At 43.5% G+C, this 21,696-nt stretch overlaps 1 protein-coding gene across 1 annotated transcript in view; it reads left to right on the top strand.

The window, feature by feature from the left end:
* FARSA (phenylalanyl-tRNA synthetase subunit alpha) overlaps positions 1-21,696 on the top strand; it is a 529,543-nt gene that overhangs the window by 419,633 nt on the left and 88,214 nt on the right. The window contains exon 12 of the mRNA XM_044084657.1: positions 7,277-7,391. Within this exon, the coding sequence (XP_043940592.1) occupies positions 7,277-7,391 (115 nt within the window). The remainder of the gene's footprint in view (positions 1-7,276; positions 7,392-21,696) is intronic.

Genomic DNA, 21,696 nt, shown 5'->3' with positions numbered 1-21,696 from the left:
AACACTTGGTGTCATCACACACAGGACCTGGATGTGATAATTCCTCTGCTTCCATGTCTGCGGACAAAGTTTCTTTGGTAGGCAACAGCCTGTCTACAGAACAAAGGCATGTCTTTTTGCCCACCCCTGGTCACTGAAGTTCATACCACAGAAGCATCGGACTATGCCTGGGGAGCTCACCTGGATGGCAGATGCATACAGGGAAGTTGGAATGCTCAGCAGATGCACCTGCACATAAATTTAAGAGAGTTGATGGCAGTCCAGCAGGCCTTACTAGCTTTCAAGCATCTTCTTTCTCCAGGGACCCTTCTTGTCAAGACAGACAACACCACAGTTGTGTGGTACATCAACAAGCAGGGAAGGACTCATTCTTACCTCCTGTGCAGACAGAGCATGAGTCTTTGGTCCATAGCAGTATCACTGGGCCTGCATCTCCTAGCTCAATTTCTTCCAGGAAGGCTTAGTGTTTTGGCAGACCAGTTGAGCAGACAAGACCCTGGATCCTCACGAGTGGCAGCTGAACAGAGCAGTTTTTTACAGCATCATTCAGTGCTGGGGCACTCCTCAAGTGGATCTCTTCTCCTCTCCATACAACCATCTTCTACCTCTTTTTTGCACCAGAGAGCATCAGAGCAGAGCCTGGAGAGTGGATGCTCTGTCCTTCCCTTGGACGCTGCTGTCAGTTTATGCCTTCCCTCCTCTTCTTCCCAGAAGATCAGAAGATTCCCAGAAAATTGAAGATTGAAGATCAGGGACGAATGACCATGGACTGTTTTCATAGCTCCAGACTGGCCCAGGCAGCATTAGTATCCACTGCTTCTCAGTCTCTCCCAATTTCCTCCTTGGCATCTTCCTCTGAGGCCAGCTCTTTTGGTTCAGGAAGGGGGAAACGTTCTACATCCTCATCTTTAGTCTCTCCATTTGGCAGCTTGGCTCGTTGTATGACTCCATCCTATTCTTCTTCCCTGTCCCAGCAGGTGGTCGACGTGCTGAAGGAGGCCAGGAGGCCTAGCACTCGGAAGTCTTATGCTGACAAATGGGAAAGATTCTCTCTTTGGATGCAGGTTAGAGGGGAATCTTCTTCTCAGCCTATCCTTCCCCTGATCCTGGAATACCTGGCTGATTTGCTTCAGGGTGGTCTTTCATTTTCCTCTATCAAGATCCATGCTTCAGCCATTTCTGCTCATTGTTCTTTTGAACAACCCATTTTCTCTCATCCTCTGATGAAAATGTTTCTCAGAGGTGCTTGCAACTTAAAACCTCTTAGAAGGGTGCCTACTCCAGCCTTGGATCTTAATTTTGTTCTAGAGAAACTCACTCTTCCTCCTTTTGAGCCAGCTGCCACTTCAGATTTAAAGTTTCTCTTGTGGAAGACTGCCTTCCTCTTGGCTGTAACTTCAGCAAGGAGGATTTCAGAGCTGCAGGCTTTGATTGCTGTGGAGCCTTTTCTTATTTTCCATGCAGCTAGGGTCTCCTTTAGAACCAACCCCTCCTTTATGCCTAAGGTGGTTTCTAGCCTGACTCTTAATCAGTCCATACACCTTCCTACCTTCTTTCCTAATCCTCGAAATAGAGGTGAGTGGATCCTACATTCTCTTGATGTGCATAGACAGCTCAGGTTTTACCTGGACAGGACTAAAGACCTTCAGAAATCAGCTCAGCTATTGGTCAGCTTTGCTCCTGGAGCTCAGGGCAAGGCTATTTCTAAGCAAACCATGTCTAAATGAATTGCTCATTGTATTACTTTTTGTTTTTCCTTTCATGGCAAGGTTTCTCCTCAGTGGGGTTAGGACCCACTCAACTGAAGCAGCTTCCACTTCTGCAGTGTTTTTAAGGGGTGTCCCTACTAAAGACATTTTGGAAGCTGCCACGTGGTCTTCTGTTCACACTTTCACAAAGCATTATAATTTGCCTTTGTTTTCAAAAGCCAGGGCAGGGTTTGCCACTGCTGTTCTGCAGGGCATTATCTCCATTCCTTGATTCTGTTGGTTCCTCCTCCCTTTTCTCTGGGCTTCGATAATCAACCCATTGGTTAGGACTGCAAAAGTTAAACACGATGAACATAGTACAGTTGTGTACACTTACCATAAATGTAGATGTTCGAGTGTATTGACTGTTGAAGTCCTGCTTTCCCTCCCTCCTTCCCCCTTTTTTCTCTTTTCCTAAGGTACAGGCTAAATTTAGTTTAAGCCTTGTTTTCTGGGGGCTTCTAACTATTATGGGCAAGAAAGACTGAGGAAGTGCCTCCTTTTGTATCGGACGCCCTAACGTCCTTTACAACCGATGACAGCCAACGTCATTTTTACTTACCTTTGGTATTCTGGCTGATCGAGGGCTACCGGGAGCCAGATAACCTATTGGTTAGGACTGCAACAGTGAATACACTCGAACATCTACATTTATGGTAAGTGTACACAACTGTACTGTCTCTGGTCCTTGCCACAAACGTTTACGGTTACCTCCTTGCCTTTGTTCATCATGAAATGTTTTATTTAAATAGTTACTATTTTGAGCTTGAGGCAAGTGAGGAAACTCTTGATAGTCTTCACTGTCATAGTCCATTGACAAAGCTGTACTTTCCACTTTCCTTACGTAGCAACGATGTGCTGCTTCCTGTCCTCCTTGGAATCTCACTGCATTCCTTATTCCATTGCTTAGAGACCACTAGGAATGCTTAGTTACGTTCATAGTCACCTACATGTCTGACTAATTTGCGTTTCTCTCTTTCAATAACCTCATTCTCATAAGTGGACAGTTTCTCATTCATGTTTTTAAAAACTGTTCCAAATTATCAACATTAGTCCGCTGAAATACTTCTTACATAAACTTTTGGTCTCTTCCTTTAACTTAAATCTTTTAAGCGCATCTCTTTCTTTCAGAATGGCCACCCACTTCGAGCTACACTTATGGGCTGGCGCTGCCCATCTAGCATGGAACTATTTATCCTCTTCCGAGAGGTCAAAAGGCATTGAAGGGGCTCTTTACTTCCCTTAACCCCCTCAGTGTGATTCAGCTCCACATATCTTTGAAGTCTCTACAAGTTTAAGAAGGCAGATGTCTCCTTAAACATAAGTTTTTCAATCTTGTCAAAAAGTACCTGAACTTCTTGGATAGCTGCAATTCTGATCACCTTTCCGATCATCGCAAAGGGATTAGAATCAGAAATTCTCCTCTCTTCCTCCCATTTGGAGAGGATATGATCCCTTCTATTAGAAAGATCATTTTCACGACCATCAGAGGGGCCTATAACTCCTCCACTGTCACCGGTCTCCACTAAAAATCTTTCAATCGACCTTTGAGATGAATCAACACCCATTTCACGAAATAAACAGGGCAAAGGTACAAAGGAATCATTGGCCATAATTTAGCACACCACAAAGTCCAACAGCAGAAAAAAACACAAATAAAAGGTCAATGTTCTAGTGCCTTCTTCAAGGGGTTGGACACCAGTTCAGTCCTTGAAGCTGCTACCTGGTCTTCAGTGTATACCTTTACTAAGCATTATAAGTTGGATATGGTTTCTAGAGCCATAGCAGGTTTTTCTAGAACCGTTGTGTATGGGTTTGCTAAGAACTCTTCTCAGCCTTCACCCTCCCTTTCTGTTTCTTGATCTTTTTTACTCCCCCTGCAGTAAAGAATACTGCAACAGTGATTAGAAGGACACAGTACAGTTGTGTAAAGTCAAACCATAACGGTAGATATTCTCTTCACTGTTGCAGTATTCGCTTCCTCGCTCCAGCCCCCTCTTATTTGTTCTAGTTTCTGTTTTTTTTTAATTCTCTTCTGGCTGAGGTTCTCCCCTTTTTCTTCTGCATTTTCTCGTTCTGGACGTGCATGAACTCCTTTGTCCTGTGGAGACTGTTCTGTACTAGGGCAATTCATTTCTGGGTAACTGTATCCATACATCACTTGTATGCCCTACTTCCAGTGTGGGGGAACATGCTTGTGATGTACGGCACATAACACATAACCTCTCAAGTGTACCTCATTACGAGGAACATACCTCATTTGGGGTCTTAAAAAGTTCATGTTCCTCGAAGTTCCACATTGAAAGGCTCTGTCACACATTCAGTGTAAGGAATTTTTTTAAGTGAAATCCATGGTAAAATGAAATGAGTCTAATTCATTAAAAGATCTTCTTTATAAGTTAAACCAGCATATTGTAACCATCCTATGACCTTCCTAGTTGAAGTTGTTAGTAAACCATTAGTATGTGTTCCACATTTTGCCCATTTATTCCACATTATGAGGATTAGTGTTCCTCATTTTGGAGATGGAAGGTTGAGAACTATGCACATATAAGATCATAAGGCTTTAGTATACTGGCTGAATGTCAGGCTTCCTTGGGCGGGAGATCCCTATAGCAAAATATAGTGTAAGAGCGAAGAGAAGGACATCTGTTATGGAAAAATTTTACACAGCTCTACTTTCTGTCTAGTCTGTCCCAGTTATTTATTGTACCATGCGGAGTAAATTCTCACAGAGTTCCTACTATTGAATTTGCAACTTCCATGCCAAATATTTTCATAAATTTCTTCAGACATCTACCCACTTTTGGTAAACTTTCCTTTTAGATCCCTCAGATACACCCTCACTGTTGCAAATCAATTTACAATCCCTACCTGTAAGTAATATTCCCAGCTGAAAGCTGATTATTTCTCCCATTTTTTTTAAAACTTGATAATAGGAGTTTTAGGTAGAATATGGCTATATGCCAGTATAATCCCCCCCCTCCTGCCAGTAGCCCATTACTACCACAAATCTACCACTGTTGTCTTTTTTTCCTTTTCTATCACCATTGGAGCTCTTGTAGCAATTAGTAGAAGTACTCCTTTTTTCCTGCGTCCCATGTACTCTGCTAAATATCCATCCTGAAATCCTTTTTTATCACCTCCTTCCAAGTATGACTCGTACAGCATTGCTACTTGCACTCTGGGCACTTGTTTCTTGAGGATGTTAAGCAAGTACTAAAGGAAACCAGAAAACCTGCTATTAGAAAATCCTACGTTAGCAAATGAGTTGAGTTTTCTAAGTGGTACCTGAATGTAAACAGGGGGTCCAGTGTGGTTCATATCCCTCTAGTCTAGTGGTGTGAGCTACTTCAGGATGGCCTAATGCTAGTGTATATTAAGATGCATTTAGTGGCCATCTCTACTTGTCTGCCAGTGGATCCCCTCTTTTTTCTTTCTTTCTTTCTTTTTTGGTAAAATAGTTAATTGCACGTGAAACCCCCTCACAAGTAAATTCCTCCACTTTTGAATCTCAACTGTGTTCTTGAAAAGTTGACCTTACCATCTTTTGAACCAGCTCATCTTAACATAGAAAACTTTTGCTTATTGCTCTGACATCTGCAAGGTGAGGTTCTGAGCTGCAAGCTCTAATGGTGGAACAACCTTACCTGATTTTCCACAAGGATAGGGTTGTGTTATGCACTTATCCTTTTTTCAGGCTGAAAGTGGATCCAGTCTTCACTCTCTGTCAGTCTTTTAAGCTCATTGTCTTTTGCAGAACATAAGAATAAGGGATAGACATTTCTTTGTTCTTTGGTTGTGCGTAGGCAGGTCAGGTACTAGCTTGACAGAACAAAGCCCTTTAGGAAGGCGAAAGACTTTATATCCTTTTCTGGTACAGAGAAAGGTCAGCTTGTATCTGTGTGATTCATTTGCAAGTGGGTTGTTCTCTAGTATTTTTTTTTGTCACACCCATCATGGCAAGGCGAATCCAGGGAAGATAAAGGGACTTTTAACCAGGACCTTTTCCCCTTCATTGACATTTTGGGAGGGAGTAGACATGAAGTATTCTAGAGGCAGCAACTTTGTCCTGCATCCTTACCTTCATGAAGCGCTATAAACTGGATGCTTTTCTAGATCCAATGCACACTTCACAAGGGCTGTTCTGAACGCGCTCCTAGACTCTCATTCTTCCTCCTCCCAGGTTGGGTAAACTTTGGAAGTCTACCTATATGCCAGTAAGGCAGTGTGTTTGATGAACTTAGTGCAGTTGGTTAACTTCTATGTACCTCTAACAGCAGATGTTCTTAGAATACACACTGCCTTGCCGGCAGTATCCTCCCACCATCTCCGTTTTGTTGGGTGTATGTTGTGGGTGTTGAAGTTGCTGTTGTATTTTTGTTCAGCAGCCTTTATTGTTGTGAGCGTGTGTAGCATTTGATATGGAACATCAGGTGTTTGCAACGCTTGTGTTCTCATCTGCTCTTCCTGTTGGACCCTAGAAAACTGAAAGGGTCCTGTCTGTGAATATGCCAGTAAGGCAGTGTGTTCTATGAACATCTACTGTTACAGATAAGTGGAACTTAGTAGTTTTCCTCTTTGTAAAGTTTGCAATAAACAGCTGATAAAAAAATAACTTCAGTCATATTTTGTTCATGTGAAAATGTATTGTTTTGGCGTCAGATTATGATGAGGGACAGAATGCCATTTTGAGGCTTTTTGAGTCTTTCAGTTAGTTGAGATGACTGATCCTTGTAGTGTCTTTTCAGCTACTACCTATGCAGCTAAGTTAAAGGCTGTTGTGTGAACAGTTTAGAGTAGCTAGCATGTCAGCTTATCTTTTGGAAGAAGCTAGTGGAGGACCGAGAAGGAAATACAGACCCTACCCAGGCAGTAATTTGTGGTCAGTACTGTACCCTGGAAGTGTGAGGCAGCAACACTAAACAGACAACTACTGCCTCAAAGAAGAGAAGTAACCGGAGGTTAACTAAAAATTGGTTGTAATGTATGTAGTCTTACTTCCACTGCCATAGGTGGGGATGAATCTTTCATAATGAAATGAGCTAAGGTGGAGGTAAATGGGTACCTTGGCTGGGGACTGAGACGCAAGTGTATATGTGAGATGCAGAGAAGTCCACAAAAGCATTTCTTTACCGATAGTAAATGTGTTGCTGGTTACACGTTTCCTGCTGTATGCAGTGTTATAACTACACATTTCATCTTATAAAATACTGATGTAGGAGATGGATTTGACGTAATGGTTGTTACTCACCTCATGTTTACAAGACACGGGGCTTGATTTTGACCACCAGATATTGTTTATGCTTAAGATGGCCTTTCAGGGCAGTTAGTCTAGTATTCACCTATGAACCTACAATAATCTTTGAAGGAAACACTTGGGTTTTATAGTTTTTGCTGCTCTAGAACATTGTTCTTTCACACTGGTTATTTGAGCATTTCTTTTCACATAAAATCAAAATCTGCTGCAAATTTTAAATGATTCAATCAGTATTTTAAAATGTCCTCTCCATCTTCTCTTTTTTCAGGATTAAAGAAGTGGGTGGAGGTTGGGAATTCTGGTATTTTCCGTCCAGAGATGCTACTGCCTATGGGTCTACCAGAGGGGGTGTCTGTAATTGCCTGGGGCCTTTCCTTAGAACGGTAAGTTATTTCAACTGAAATGTCCTTATGACTTGCCACAAATGTCTAACCCAACTTCATCTCATAACGTAATGTTTGTAGAGTACTTATTGGTATGATTGCATTAATATGGGAAGAATTGCTTTGTAGGACAGGATATTGGATGGAAAAGCGGCTGTCTAGCTCATTTCTCCAAATTCTAGCATTGATATGTTTGTTTATTTTGTTATTGGTCTTAAATGATGAGGTTTAGCATTTGATAAAGACCTTTAAAGTTGAAGTGATTCAAACTCAAAAGTAATTTTGTCCTTTAAAAGTTCTTTATTTATTGCACATGGATTGTTCTCTGGTATTATTTTTTGTTAAGCATCCCTGTCTTTACAAAAAACATGATGGTCTACTGCCATATAAGAAAACAGTACATGATGATGTCCTTCTATATCACTGTTACAGTATCCAAAACAGAAGGGATCTCCTGCCCAGGGCAGCCCGACACTCAGCCAGTATATAAAACCCTAATGATATTGTATGCATCAAATGTCACATTTATGCTCCCTGTACAGAATGTAGGGCATAAAAGAGGGGTATGAACATAAACTACCCTGAACTTATTTGGCAGCCATTTGAACATTATTTTTGCTAGTTGATCTAAATGCCTTGTTGCTGTACTGAATACTTAACCACCAGGTAAGTGCCCCAAGTGCCCTGTTTTTTTTTTTTTTTTTACATGTGTATATATATATATATATATATATTGATTCTCAGCCTTCCCCCTCCCATTCTGTTTCTTAAGCTTTTTTACTCTCTCTTCTGTTTTGGGATACAGCAGTGGTGATATAGAAGGACATAGTACAGTGGTGTAAAATCTTACCATAACAGTAGATGTCCTTTTACACTCCCTCCCTCCATCTCCCTTTTGTTTGTTCTGGTTTTTGTTTTAGATTCCTTTCTTGCTGAGGGGTCCCTTTTTTCTTCTGCATTTTTTCTTTCTGGATGTTCATAGGTTCATAGGTAGGTACTAAGCTATAGGCCCTGGGGCGTATATAAGCCTAGCCAAAAAGGTTGTCTGGCTTTCGCCACCCAAGAAAATTATTTTCCTGTGCCCTTGTCAAGCAGTGCCGCAGAAGTGATCCCCGGGGGTGAATTTTCTATTTCCCATCCAGTCGTCAAGATTTTTCTTAAAGAGGGCCAATGAGGAGCTTTGCTTGACATGAATGGGTAGTTTGTTCCAGAGTATGGGAAGTCTCTGGGACAGGAATCTGTCCCTCCAGCATGTTCTGTTTATTGTGGTGACGAGGTTTAGGTTCCCTGGAGCGTGTGGTTCAGAGAGATTGGGATTTCTTTAAGTGTAGCATGTTCAACAGCTCTGGGTTTGACATAGCTTTGTATGTTAGGCAGAGATCGCATCTGAGTAGGAGATATGTGACGGAGTAGAGCTGGAGTTTTTTGAGACTGTCTGCTTATGGCATTTGTTTGAGGCCGGTAATCCTCTTAGTGAGGTATTTCTGTGGCCTTTCCAATTGTTGTAGGCATCTTGTGAGATGCATGCCAAATGGGGCATTGTACTCTATAATGGGTCTGATGAGGGATGAGTAGAGAGGAACAATGACCTCCTTTCTTTCTTGAGGAGAACCCTTTTGTGATGAGGTGTGCCACGTAGAAGGATTTCCTGACTACTGTGGCGATGTGGTTATCAAAGGAGAGACTACTGTCCACCTGTGTCCCGAGGTCTCTTGTCACACTTTGTGTTTAGTGAGCTACTGCCTATGTGGTAGTTCATGGGTACCGAGTTTTTCCCAAAGGGATGACAATGCACTTCTTGGCATTGAGCTTGAGGCCATGAGTTTGACACCAAGTATCTCTCTCTGTGAGGTCCTTTTGAAGGATGTCTACATCATTAGTTGATTCTATTATGGCTTTCAGTTTGCAGTCATCTGTGAACTTTGTTGGCCAAAGACCTTCTGTGTTGGCCTGCACTTCAAAGAAGTAGATGCCGAACAGGAGAGGACCCAGGATCGAATCATGTGGTACTCCACTCGTCACTGGTTTGAAGTCAGATTTGGAGTCGGCTACTTTTACTGTGTGTGTTCTGTCAGTGAGCCAGCTGGCAACCCATCTTGTGACATAGGAATTTATGCCCAGTTTAGTGAGTTTATCTATAATTCCAGAGTGGGGGATGGTATCAAAAGCCTTGGCAAGGTCAAGATAAGCTTTGTGCACTACCTTGCCCTCATCTACAGCTCTAGTGACTGCTTCAAAGAAATCAGTCCGGTTTAGTAGACATGATCTACCTTTTACAAACCCAAACTGAGTGGGGTCCATGGTTTGGAGGTTACCTATGTCTTTGTTTATAAGCTCCAAGATGATACGTTCCATGGCCTTGCAGACCAAGCTCATCAGGCTAATGGGGCAGTAGTTTCTGGGGTTCATGGTGGCACCCCCGTTGTGGACTGGGATAACCGTCACTGTGCGCCATTCAGTAGGCACATAACCTGAGGTGAGGCTATGATTGAACATGGTACTTGGGTAGGGTGCCAGTTCGTTCTGTAGTTCGTGCAGTATGCAGCCTGGGATGTTGTCTGGTCCCATGGATGCTGTGTTTTTGGCTTTGGAGAGTGTGTTCTTTACTTGTTCATCCATGATTACAGGGGCTTTGCATTCTTCTGGTGTTAAGATGGGGCCTTTGGTGGGTGAGGGGGGGGGTAAAGTTAGCACTGAACCAGTCTGCCAGGATGTTGGCAATATCAGTTGGTTCTGTATATTTAGTGCCATTGTGCTGTAGCTCAGAGCAGATCTGAGTGTTGCCATTGGGATTCTTGACATAGCTGTAGAATGCTTTGTGGTTGTCTTTGGACTCAGTGACGATTTTATTTTCATAACTGGCTTTGGAGGATTTTATGAGGGATCTCAGCTTTTTCCTGTGACTGACCAGGGAGTTCCTCCAGTCTTGAGATTTTACTCTTTTTTGCAACAGCTTCTTCCTTCTGTTGTAGAGTTTGTTTATGGCAGAGGACCACTAGATTGGCTTCCTTTTTTTGGAGGATAGCGTCTTGGTTCTGTTGGGGATGGCACACCCAATGCACTCGTGTATGTGCTTATACAGTGCATTTTTGTAAGTTTCAGCAGCCGTACCTCTATTTTCCATCTGCATGCGTGTCATGAAGTTTGCCACTTCTATCTTAAGAACCATGAAGTTGGCTTTGGAGTAGTTTTTGATGGTGGTTTCCTTAATGGGGGGGTGGGGTGGGGTGGGATAATGGATGTCTAGGGTTATTAGCTTGTGGTCGGATCTGCCCAGTGAGGAGTTGACCTCTGGCATAGAACTCCGGTTACCCATATTGGTAATGACCAGATCCAGGATATTGCTGCCCCTGGTGGGGGTGTGGACAAGCTGATCCAAGGCATTGGAATTTATGAATTCCAGAAAACATTGAGAGAATGAGTTGGTACATGAGTAGTTTTCCCAGTTGATGGTGAGGTTGTTGAAATCGCCTATAATTAAGGTATTGGGTTGTACCTTAATATTTTCCAGTATCTTAAAAAATGAAGAGTGGGAATCCTGGGGCATGGTGGGGGATCTGTAACAAGCTACAACCTGGATTGCAGTCTTGCCCAGTGTTAGTTGCACTTGGATAATTTCGGATGCATTATGTTGAGCAACTAGCCTGGTGGTATGGATAGCCTTAAAGAATATGGACACACCTCTGCCTTTAGTGTGTCGGTTCAGGTTAGGTGGCCAAAAGGTGTGGTATGAATTATAGCCTGGTAATGCAGGGGTACTCTTTGGAGCCTTAACCAGGTCTCTGTCACTGCACATATGTCAATGTTCTCCATTTTAAGGAGTGCCTCGAGTGCATTTTGAGGTTTAGACTTGTAGCATTGAGTAGCATTATCCTCAGAGTTTGCTTGCTTGTACCTGTTATGGTGGTGAATTTAGCATTTGAACCTTGCCTAAAAAAGGTATGGACTTTTTTGTCCTATGGAGATTGTCATCTTCTGGGGCAATTCATTTCTGGGTAGTTGCATCTGTATGTCCCCATTATGCCCTACATTCTGTGTGGGAAGCATAAATGTGCATGCAAGATCATTAGGCTTTTTGTATACTGGCCGAGCGTCTGGCTGCCCTGGGCAGGAGATCCCTTCTGTTTTGGATACTGTAAGACCAGCACTCAAGCTCCCCACCTTCTCCAAGTGCTCTAATGTGAATATCTCCTCTGGAGCAAGGGCATGATTTATTGCAGTCATCCCACAGGAATGCCTGCATACCACTCCCACTCGGGGCTTGCCACCCACTGTTCCATAAGCTTTGAAAATATTCTTAAGTGTCATTACTGCAACTCTGAAACATAATGAAAATAGAGCAGTTCTGTGGGAACTTACAGTAATTGTAGATGCATGCTCCATGTCGCAGTACTATTTCCCTGCCACCTGTACTCTATTTCATATCCTGTGGGCTTCTGTTTGTTGTGCAAGTACCCCAGTCACCCCCAAACACCTTTCTCTAATATGGTGACCATACTCTTATTTTTCCAGGGCACCAATCAAACTTAAAAAAGTATCTTACAGATCCTCTGGTTGGGTTTACCCCTGGAGAGCCTTATCTACAGGCCAGTCAATGCTCTGGCCCCCCGGACCTCTTTTTCTTTTTTTTTTTTTGTTGGAGGTGGAGTCCAAGTCAAGAAAGATCTAAAGATGGCACAACTGATGCCATGTTGTTCAGTAGTAGGATGCCCACCTAGCCTCAAGAGGGAAGGATAATAAACTCTGGAAGTTGAGACAATTATTAAGCATTTAGTAGCTGAAGTCCCCAGTGACATCAGTGCTGCAGTAAACATGCTCAAATATTTACTATGACAGGTTCCTACACAACTGTACTTCATTAATTTAGATCACTTTTGCAGTAGTCTTTACTACTGGGACTTCAGCTGCAGAAAGCATGGCATCTGCTCCAACTTCAAGAGCTCAACACTCTTCTGTCTCAGATTGGGTGGATGTCCAACCCATAGATGTCAGGATGTTTCCCCATATAAAGCAGATGTCCACCCATGACATTTTAGGTTATTTTTGAATCATTTTGCAGTCTGTGTACCATTTATCTGCACCTGTAGTCCAGGTTTCGGCCTACTCTAGATCTCAGCCAAATGACTACCCTGTTGGGGAAATTTTTCTTATGGTATTTTGTAATTTGCTTGTGACAGCTGAGTTTGAATAGTTCAGTATTTGAGCACCTGGTAAGATATCTAGGGAATGTCTGTCCTTCTGCTGACAGATCCCACACAGACCACCATAGTGTGAACATTTGTTTAGGCACAGTACCGTGAGCTGTAGGGTCTAAGGGTCTGAACCAAAAGTGCTTATGAAATGGGAATATTCCCTGCAAACTGTTTGGATCAAAAGAGACTCAAGGCCTTGACGCATACTGCCTTGGCGTTTTCCAACTCATCCCAGTTCATTTTCAATCTGTAATGTACCTCCTAAGAAGCAATTAAAAACGTGATCTAAGGAGAAGGCAGTCAGGGACCCGGATGATTTCATATTGGCATCCAGTGTCCATCCTTAGCTTGCAGAAGTGGGCCTTGATGAGATCCTTTCACAGTCCTTGCCCTTGTGTCTTAGGAATTTGAGGCTTCTGGCAAAGCTCCTATTGAGACCATCAGGCAAGTGGGTCAAGGCCTGTCCTACTTAATTGAGAGCCAAGACATTAAGAACAAATATCCTGCCTCAGACAAATGAAATAAGATGAACTGAAGAGCTGTTCATTTCTTTTGTAAAGGGGAAAGAGGGGAATCCTGTTTCCAACAGACTATATCACCTTTTCTGGATTACTGTATCTGTTTCTGATGCACCTGTCATAGCAACATTAAAGTAGGCAGATTAAAATAAAAGTATACTAGGGTCAGTGCAGTCACTACTGCATTTCTGTAAGATCAGCACTCGAGCCTGAAAGCACAGCAGGGAAGAAACACAGCAGGTGTTAGTACAAATTGAAGGATGAGGTCAGATCTATGGCCAAAGCATACTTTGTTTGAGAACAGGCAGATGATTTACCTACAATTTGATTGGGAGGTCATCCAGAGATGCAGCATGGAGGTCTAAGAATCTCATACTCTGCTCCTGGCTTCCAGGGCAGCAAACCCAGTTAATATGATTCAAGAGCTTAAATACAGGACATCTACATGCAGTTACCTTCATCTGCTGGGAATTATCCCTATCTATTCCCCCTCCACAGGCTGCTCCCCAGAGTGGATCTCCTTGTTTCCAGGGTTCCTTCATGTTGTGCAGAACCTGCAGCAAAGTTCAGATCAGTGGTGTCTGTAGTCCCTTACATCTGGAGGAAGGAACAGTCCTCTGAGAGGGATAATGACTCTGTTCTCAGAGTGAGGGGAAGAATTTGACTGCTACTCTCAAATGCTGTGTGCTTGAGTATGACACAGATACTGATGCCATCATGTCCTCTGCTTCACCTACATAAGAAATGTCATTAGGAGGGACTCTGTAAGATGAAAGACCCTTTCAAATGGGAAGCCAAGGAGGTATCAGACCCCCATGAAAGACATATTTAATTTACTGAGCCTGGATTCCCTAAACCTGTGACATTTCCTACAGTTTTTGGAAATTCGGAGAGATGCATTCTTAGAGCCCTAGGACCTGAAATTCCAGATGTTCTTCATGTTTTACTGTTGCAGTCATTATATTTGGGTAATCTGCTGGCAGGTTGCCCCCAGTCGGCCTGAATAACAAAGTCTTGGGTCCTACGTCGGTTGCTGTCTCCTCTTCCATGACGTCAGGTGTATAAAACATGCAGCCGACGCCATTTTATTCAGTCTTTCTTGCCGCGTGGTGCCCGAAGCAGAAGCAGTTCGCAAGTGCCGGTCGGCCGACCCCTGAAATTTTCGTATTCAAGTTTCAGAACCAAAGTCTTCAAACTAAAGCTAAGTACCCCGTTGGGGAAACTTTTTCTTGCTCCTTACCGATGTCAGTAAAAGTTAATAATTGCATTACTTGTGGGAAGCAAATACCTCCATAAGGATTTTCATTTGTACTGTATTCCATGCCTAGGCCCTGATCACAACGTGCCATGCTGTCGGTTTTGTGCTAGATTTAACCAACGCACTATTAAGCGTCAGTATATTTTTGCTTCTAAATATTTTGGTTCAAGATTTAATTATCCTGAAATGTCATCGGTTAGCAATCCGACTACCGGAGTTCATAAAAAACGCAAAGAAAAAGACAGAGACAGACCATCGAGGTCCAAAACCGACTACGAAGCTTCTCCTAAGCCAGTCGCCGGTACTCAGTGAGGCACTTTTGCAGCCCCTGATACCCGCTACGTTTGAGTCGCAGGCCTCTACTGAGACCCATTCAGAGTCCGGTATGCCGCGAGATTCTCAGAGTATTGAACCCGCGGATGTCTCTCCCTTGGATGGGTCCGGAGCCGCTGAGCAGGCACCGGCTTCTGAGGGTGTTTTCAGGCCTCAACATTTTTATATTAAACCGATGCCAGCAACAAAAACAAGGTCAAAAACATCTTCTATGTCTAAAAAACTGACGCATGAGCCACGTGCTCAGGTCCCTATGCCTAAAAAACAGATTATCAAAATGGCAGAGGATTTAATTACCTTGATCAGTGGTTCCCAACCCCGCCCTGCTAAGAGGCCTAGGCAAGGCAGTGATTATTAATCTTCAGATCAGGTTTCCTTTTCTTCTGATCAGGAATTTTCTATTCCACCCTATGAGGTTTCTGATACAGAGGAATCCATCCCATCTGCATCTCCTCCTGAGGATTACTCTTTTGGAGAGACTTTGCATACTTTAAGGGAACATTTTCACTGGGAGAGTCAGGACTACTCTGAATCAAAAAAGAGGCTTAGGGATTTTCTTCTTCTTCCTCAGCATAGGCCTTTGGCAATACCTCCTGTATTAGACATTGTTGATGATGTGTTTTCGGAATCAAGCATGGCTCCTGATTCCCTGCTTCCGGCTCCTAGTAAATATTACAGGGTTCCTGACTCCCACAAATTTCTTTTCAAAAATCCTGCTGCTGACCCTGAGACAATTTCTCAGGGTCCCAAGGGTGTAAAGGCCTCTACAGCCAAAAATCCTACCCCTTCTGATAGAGATTCCAGGCGCTGGATAGATGGGGAAAGAAAATTTATACGTCTGCAACCTTGGCAATCAGGGCCTTAAACTGCTAGTTTCATGGGGTTGGGAGGGTGGCCTAATGGTTAAGGTGTTTGCCTTACAAACACAAGGTGGAAGGTTTGAGTCTCACAAGGGATAACTGGCTAGGCTTACAATGGCTCACAAGGGCAGTTAGCCTAATACTAACCTATAACCTATATGCTTAAATATCAACAGCATGTTATGGGCTTACTGAAACAGAAAATGATGTTGATTTCTGATTGTGTGGAAAATAAAGAGTTACAGGAATTATTGCATTCAGCAGAACAGGTTGGAAAGCATACTTTGCAGTGTGGTTTTGATTCCTTGGAGGCCTCTTGCAGGGCCACCGTTACTGGATCTGTGATTAGAAGGCATGCCTGGCTCAAGGAGCAAAATCTGCCTGATTATGTTAAAGCTAAATTGTTGGATGCCCCTTTGCAGCATGATACTCTGTTTGGTAATAAGGCAGAAGAGGTTTTAAAGAAAATGTAAGACAAAGCTAAATCTATGTGAACTGTAAAAGATTTCTTGCAAGTGCAGCCACCCAGGTTCAGTAGACACTGGCCTGCTAAAAATTGGTCCTTTCCTGTGACCAACAGAGCCACTAAGGACAAATCCAGGCGCTCAAAAGGCTCGAGATACCAATCACAGGGTTCTTACAGGTCAAAGCAATGGGGTGCTTCCACCTCCAAATCTGGAGGAAACAAAGCACAACCCTACAGTAAGCAGTCTCAGTGACTTTCCTCTACCATCACTAGCACTTCATGCTCAAATTTGTCAGTTAATTACCCAGGACAAGTGGGTATTAAACATAGTATCCCAGGGGTACAGATTTCATTTCCATACTCTGCCATTTCCAAACAGATGGCCGGATCTGCCACAAAACCAGTGGGCAGAGGCCCAGAAACAAGTCATGTCCCTCATGGATATGGGGGCTATGACACCGGTGCCAGAAAAGGAAAAAGGACAAGGCTTTTATTCGAGACTTTTTCTGGTACCCAGAAAAGACAATTCATGGCGTCCGATACTGGACTTATCGATTCTGAACACGTTCCTGGACATTCCAAAATTCAAAATGCTGACTTTACAACAACTACTAACTATGCTAGCTAGGAATGCTTGGTTAGTAACTCTAGACTCAAAAGAGGCATACCTGCATATCCCAATAAGGGAATCATGCAGAAGATACCTCCACTTCAAAGCAGGTTTTTTGCTTTACCTATTCTCTGCACTGCCCTTTGGCTTATCTATTGCGCCCAGGGTCTTTACAAAGTGCCTGGCACCAGTAATTGCATTCTGAAGACAAGGAAGCATTCAAATTTATCCTTAGCTGAACAATTGTCTCATTCAAGCAGAGGACAAGGACACTCTTCAACATCTTGCATTTGTAAAAAGGCTTCTAGCATGCCTAGGGTACACCATAAATGAAAAGGGTGCAAGCTTGAATACAACTGCCCAGATGGCTTACCTCACGGCAGACAAACAAAGGCAACTGGCAACATGCTTCAAACATATGGCAACAAAAATCCAGTTATCTGCAAGACAAATTCTGCAGGCTTTAGGGTTCATGGCATCCTGCATCTTACTAATTCCATATGCAAGACTGCATATGAGGAAACTTGCTAAGAGGCCTAGGCAAGGCACTGATTATGAATCTTCAGATCAGGTTTCCTTTTCTTCTGATCAGGAATTTTCTATTCCACCCTATGAGGATTCTGATGCAGAGGAATCCATCCCATCTGCACCTCCTCCTGAGGATTACTCTTTTAGTACCTAAAAAGTTTATGGAGTCAACATTGTCACAGCCTGGAAACAATGATTCCTCTCATTCCCTGCCTACAACAGGAGCTTCTTTGGTGGGCAGAGACATGTCACCAAAACAAGGGACTGTCATTCACTCTACCCTCTGCTACCAAAACCCTAACTACAGATGCATCAGACTGTGCTTGGGGGGCCCACCTGGCAGGGAGATGCATTCAGGGCAAATGGAGCCCAAACCAAATGTATCTGCATATCAACCAGAAAGAGATGCTAGCTGTTCAGAATGCTCTGACAGCCTTCAAGGACTTAATTCATCTAGGACAACTACTGATAAAGACGGACAACACCACAGTTATGTGGTACATAAACAAGCAGGGGGGTGCACATTCCTTCCCCCTTTGCAGACTAGCCATGGTTTTGTGGAACACAGCATTGACTTGCCAAATACACCTTCAAGCTCAATTCCTGCCAGGAAAGCAAAATACTCTGGCAGACGAGCTAAGCAGAAATCTTATGGACCCCCACGGATGGAAACTTGATCCACAAATCTTCAGCATGTTAACACAGAAATGGGGGAGCCCAGACATAGATCTGTTTGCCTCTCCCCAAAATTATCAGTTGGACAAATTCTGCACAAGAACTCATCACAAAAAAGCATGGAAAGTGGATGTTCTATCCTTCAGCTGGAATAACCTATCAGTCTATGCCTTTCCCCCTCTGCCTCTACTCTCCAAGGTCTTACTAAAAGTCAGACAGGAAAAAACAAAAATGATCCTAATTGCTCCGGACTGGCCTTGCCAGCACTGGTACCCACTTCTAAGGAATATGTCTCACCTTCCTCCATGGTACTTCCTCATATACCTCATCTACTGTCTCAGCAGAATTACCAAATTCTGCACACTCGGCTCCAAACTCTGAATCTTGCAGCATGGCTAATCAACTAATTATTCAAACAACACCTCTCAGTAAATCTGTGATGGATGTCATTTTGGAAGCCAGAAGGCCTAGTACTAGAAAATCTTATGCTGATAAATGGAAGAGATTCTGTGCTTGGAACCAAGCACAAGGAATAGACACAGCAAAGCCTAATATTGCTCAGATTTTACAATATTTGACTGAGATTCTTGACAAGGGCCTATCTTTTTCTTATAGGTTCATAGGTAGATACTAGGCTATCTGCCCTAGGGCATTTATAAGCGTAGCCAGAGTGTATTTGGCTTCCGCCTCCCTATTAGATTAGCCTACTGTGCCTCTGTAAAGTAGGTCACAGAAGGTACCCTTTTAAGATTAGTTTACTGTGCCTCTGTCTAGCAGGGACACAGGAGAGATCCCAGGGGTGAATTTGCGATTTCCCATCCACGCGTCCAAATTTCGCTTGAAGAGGGTCCACGAGGGGCTATGTCTAACATGAATTGGGATTCTATTCCAGAGTGAGGGGAGCCTCTGGGAAATGAATCTGTCCCTCCAGCATGTCCTATTTATTTTTGTGCTGAGGTTTAGGTCCCTGGAGCGTGTAGCTCTAAGGGACTTGGATTTTTTGAGGTGGAGCATGTCCATTAATTCTGGGTTTGACATGGCTTTGTAAGTCAGGCATAGATTGCCTCTGAGTAGGCAGTAAGCGACTGAGTAGAGCTGGAGTTTCTTTAGTCGAGCTGCATAGGACATCTGTTTGTAGCCCATGATCCTCTTGGTGAGGTACTTTTGGGGTCTCTCCAGTTGCTGCAGGTGTCGGGTAAGGTACATCCCAAAAGGGGCATTGTATTCAGTTATGGGCCTAATGAGTGACGAGTAGAGGGGCACAATGACCTCTTTTAAAAATCCATGCCTCTACCATCTCGGCTCATTACAACACAGAGCCACCCCTATTTTCTCATTCACTGCTTAAACAGTATCTTAGAGGGGCCAAAAACTTAAGGCCACCCAGAAGAGCACCAACTCCTTAATGGGACCTCAATTTTGTGCTGGAAAAACTCACCCTGCCTCCTTTTGAACCAGCAGCTATGGCGGATATAAAATTTCTATCTTGGAAAATGGCTTTCCTTTTGGCAGTCACTTCAGCAAGAAGGGTTTCAGAACTACAGGCCCTCATGGCAGTGGAGCCTTTTATTATATTTTACCCGGACAGGGTGTCCCTCAGGACCAATCCTTCTTTTATGCCTAAGGTGGTATCCAGTGTGGCTCTTAACCAGACCATTCACCTGCCAACATTTTACCCATATCCGCAGAACAAGGGGGAGCGGAGTCTGCATTTATTGGATGTAACACAGACAACTAAGATCCTACTTAAATAGGACCAAGTCCATAAGAAAGTCGGAGCAACTACCGGTAGCATTTGCTGCAGGGTCAGAGGGGAAGGCTATATCAAAGCAGACTATTTCTAAATGGATAAGCCACTGCATTAGTTTCTGCTATTTGCACCATGGTAAACCGGTGCCCAAGGGGATCAGATCACATTCCACCAGGGCTGCCTCTACTTCAGCAGCTTTTCTCAGAGGGATCCCAACCAAAGACATTCTAGAAGCTGCTACTTGGAGCTCTGTTCATACCTTCACAAAGCATTATCATTTAACTCTCTTCTCCAAATCCAGGGCAGGCTTTACCACTGCAGTCCTGCAGGGCCTTATAGCCACTCCTAATGTTGTTTAGTTCCATCCTCCGATCCATAGCTTTGGGATTCTACCCAAATGTAATGACTGCAGCAGTGAAACACGAAGAACATAGTACAGTTGTGTACACTTACCATAAATGTAGATGTTTGAGTGTATTCACTGTTGCAGTCCGGGTTACCCACCTGCCATCCCCCTTTCTATACCTTTTATTTCCTTCACTATACTTAAAAGCCTTTGTGGTGTATTTGCTTTTAGTTGAAGGTAAAGTTTATGTTTCTAAAAAGTGCAATTATATATATTTATTGTTTATTTATATATATATTTTTGCTCCCCATTTGGGGGGCACCTGACATCTGGGGCAAGAAAAACTGAGTAAAATGTTGTCGGCTGCATGTTTTATGCCCCTGACGACCTGACGTCATGGAAGAGAAGACAGCAACCGACGCAGGACCCAAGACTTTGATGTTCTTCATTCCACATTGCTGCAGTCCTAACTATTGGGTAGTCCGCTGTCCAGTCGCCCTATATACCAAAGCTGACGCCGGCGTCGTCAGCATTAGGTGGCGGATCTTCAGTGCGTCAGGGTACTCACATCGCATGACCACATATCCTCCCTCTTTTTTTTTTGCGCATGGTTCGAAGCAGGAGCAATTTCGGCGAGGCGTTGGTTTGTCGGATTTCTGAAGAATTGGAAGCCAGAGTTTCAGACCTAATCAAAGTTGGTTGGCATTCCTCTATTTGGTTTTTTTGCCTTCTTGCCTCAGTTATATGTCAAAAAAAAAAAAAAGGTATGGTATTTCTTGTGGGAAACATATACCCTACCATATGGGGCATATTTCTTGTGTATACCTTAGGCACTGATGCCGGCGTTGTGCTGTTGGATGTCAGCCTTGTGCTAGGATTTAATAAAAAGAGTGGTTGAGAAGGCCCAGGTTAGCCTTGGGAAGCTTTGGGAGTATAAGAATAATAATAAAACGCAGCTGATACTCGACTAAAAGCTTCAGGGGGAAAAACAAGACAAAACAGCAAAGCCGTAGGAAGGGAAAGGAGTGGTCCCAGACGCTGTTCTTTAGAGCTCAGTGGGAGGGAGGGGTTTGCAGGTGTTTCTTTGGAGTTCAGGGAGAGACTAATACTGTTGTTACAGGATGTATCCTCTCAGGAGGCCAGGCCAGGGGCTTCCTCAGGGTGCTGCTGTTCCTCTTCCTTCCTCTCAGGGCAGGTCCCTTTCTGTTTCCAAGGCTCTCTTGGGGGGCAGGGAGAGGCCTTTCAGGTGGGTTCAGCCTAGTAAGGGTTCTCCTCTTTGCCTAAGAAACATATGCTTCTTAAAATAAAAGAGGATGAGATTTTATTGATAAGGGTTCTATGCCCCTGCTCTGATAAGAGGCCTAGGGAGGACTCTCTGATGAGTTTGAGAGTTTTGAGCAGTGCTCGGACTGTTTCTCTCGGCTCTTGACTGATGACTTGCAGGAGTACCCTTCTGATTCTGATTCTGGTGTGGATGATTCTACTCTTCTTCCTCCTGAGGATTTTTCATTTTCAGAGACTCTGCATCCATTCCGGGAGGTTTTAAATGGAATGTAAGATTTCTTCTCTGATTTCAGTGGAAAGGGAGGAATATTTGTTTTACCCCAGCCCCAGCACTTAGCTATACCTCCTGTTTTGAATGTGGTGGAAGATGTTTTTGCAGAGAAGATGTTTGAATCCGATTCTCCGCCTCCTGCCCCAGTGCCTCAGATAGGTATTTATAGGGTGCCTGGAGCTATATAGTTCTCTTTTAGCTCATAAGAGTTGAC

The sequence above is a fragment of the Protopterus annectens genome, chromosome 9.part0 (genome assembly GCF_019279795.1).
Source record: "Protopterus annectens isolate FY-2018-M chromosome 9.part0, PAN1.0, whole genome shotgun sequence".
Taxonomy (NCBI): Eukaryota; Metazoa; Chordata; order Ceratodontiformes; family Protopteridae; genus Protopterus; species Protopterus annectens.
Note: the sequence above shows the minus strand (reverse complement) of the source record. Positions and strands in the feature narration are given on the sequence as shown.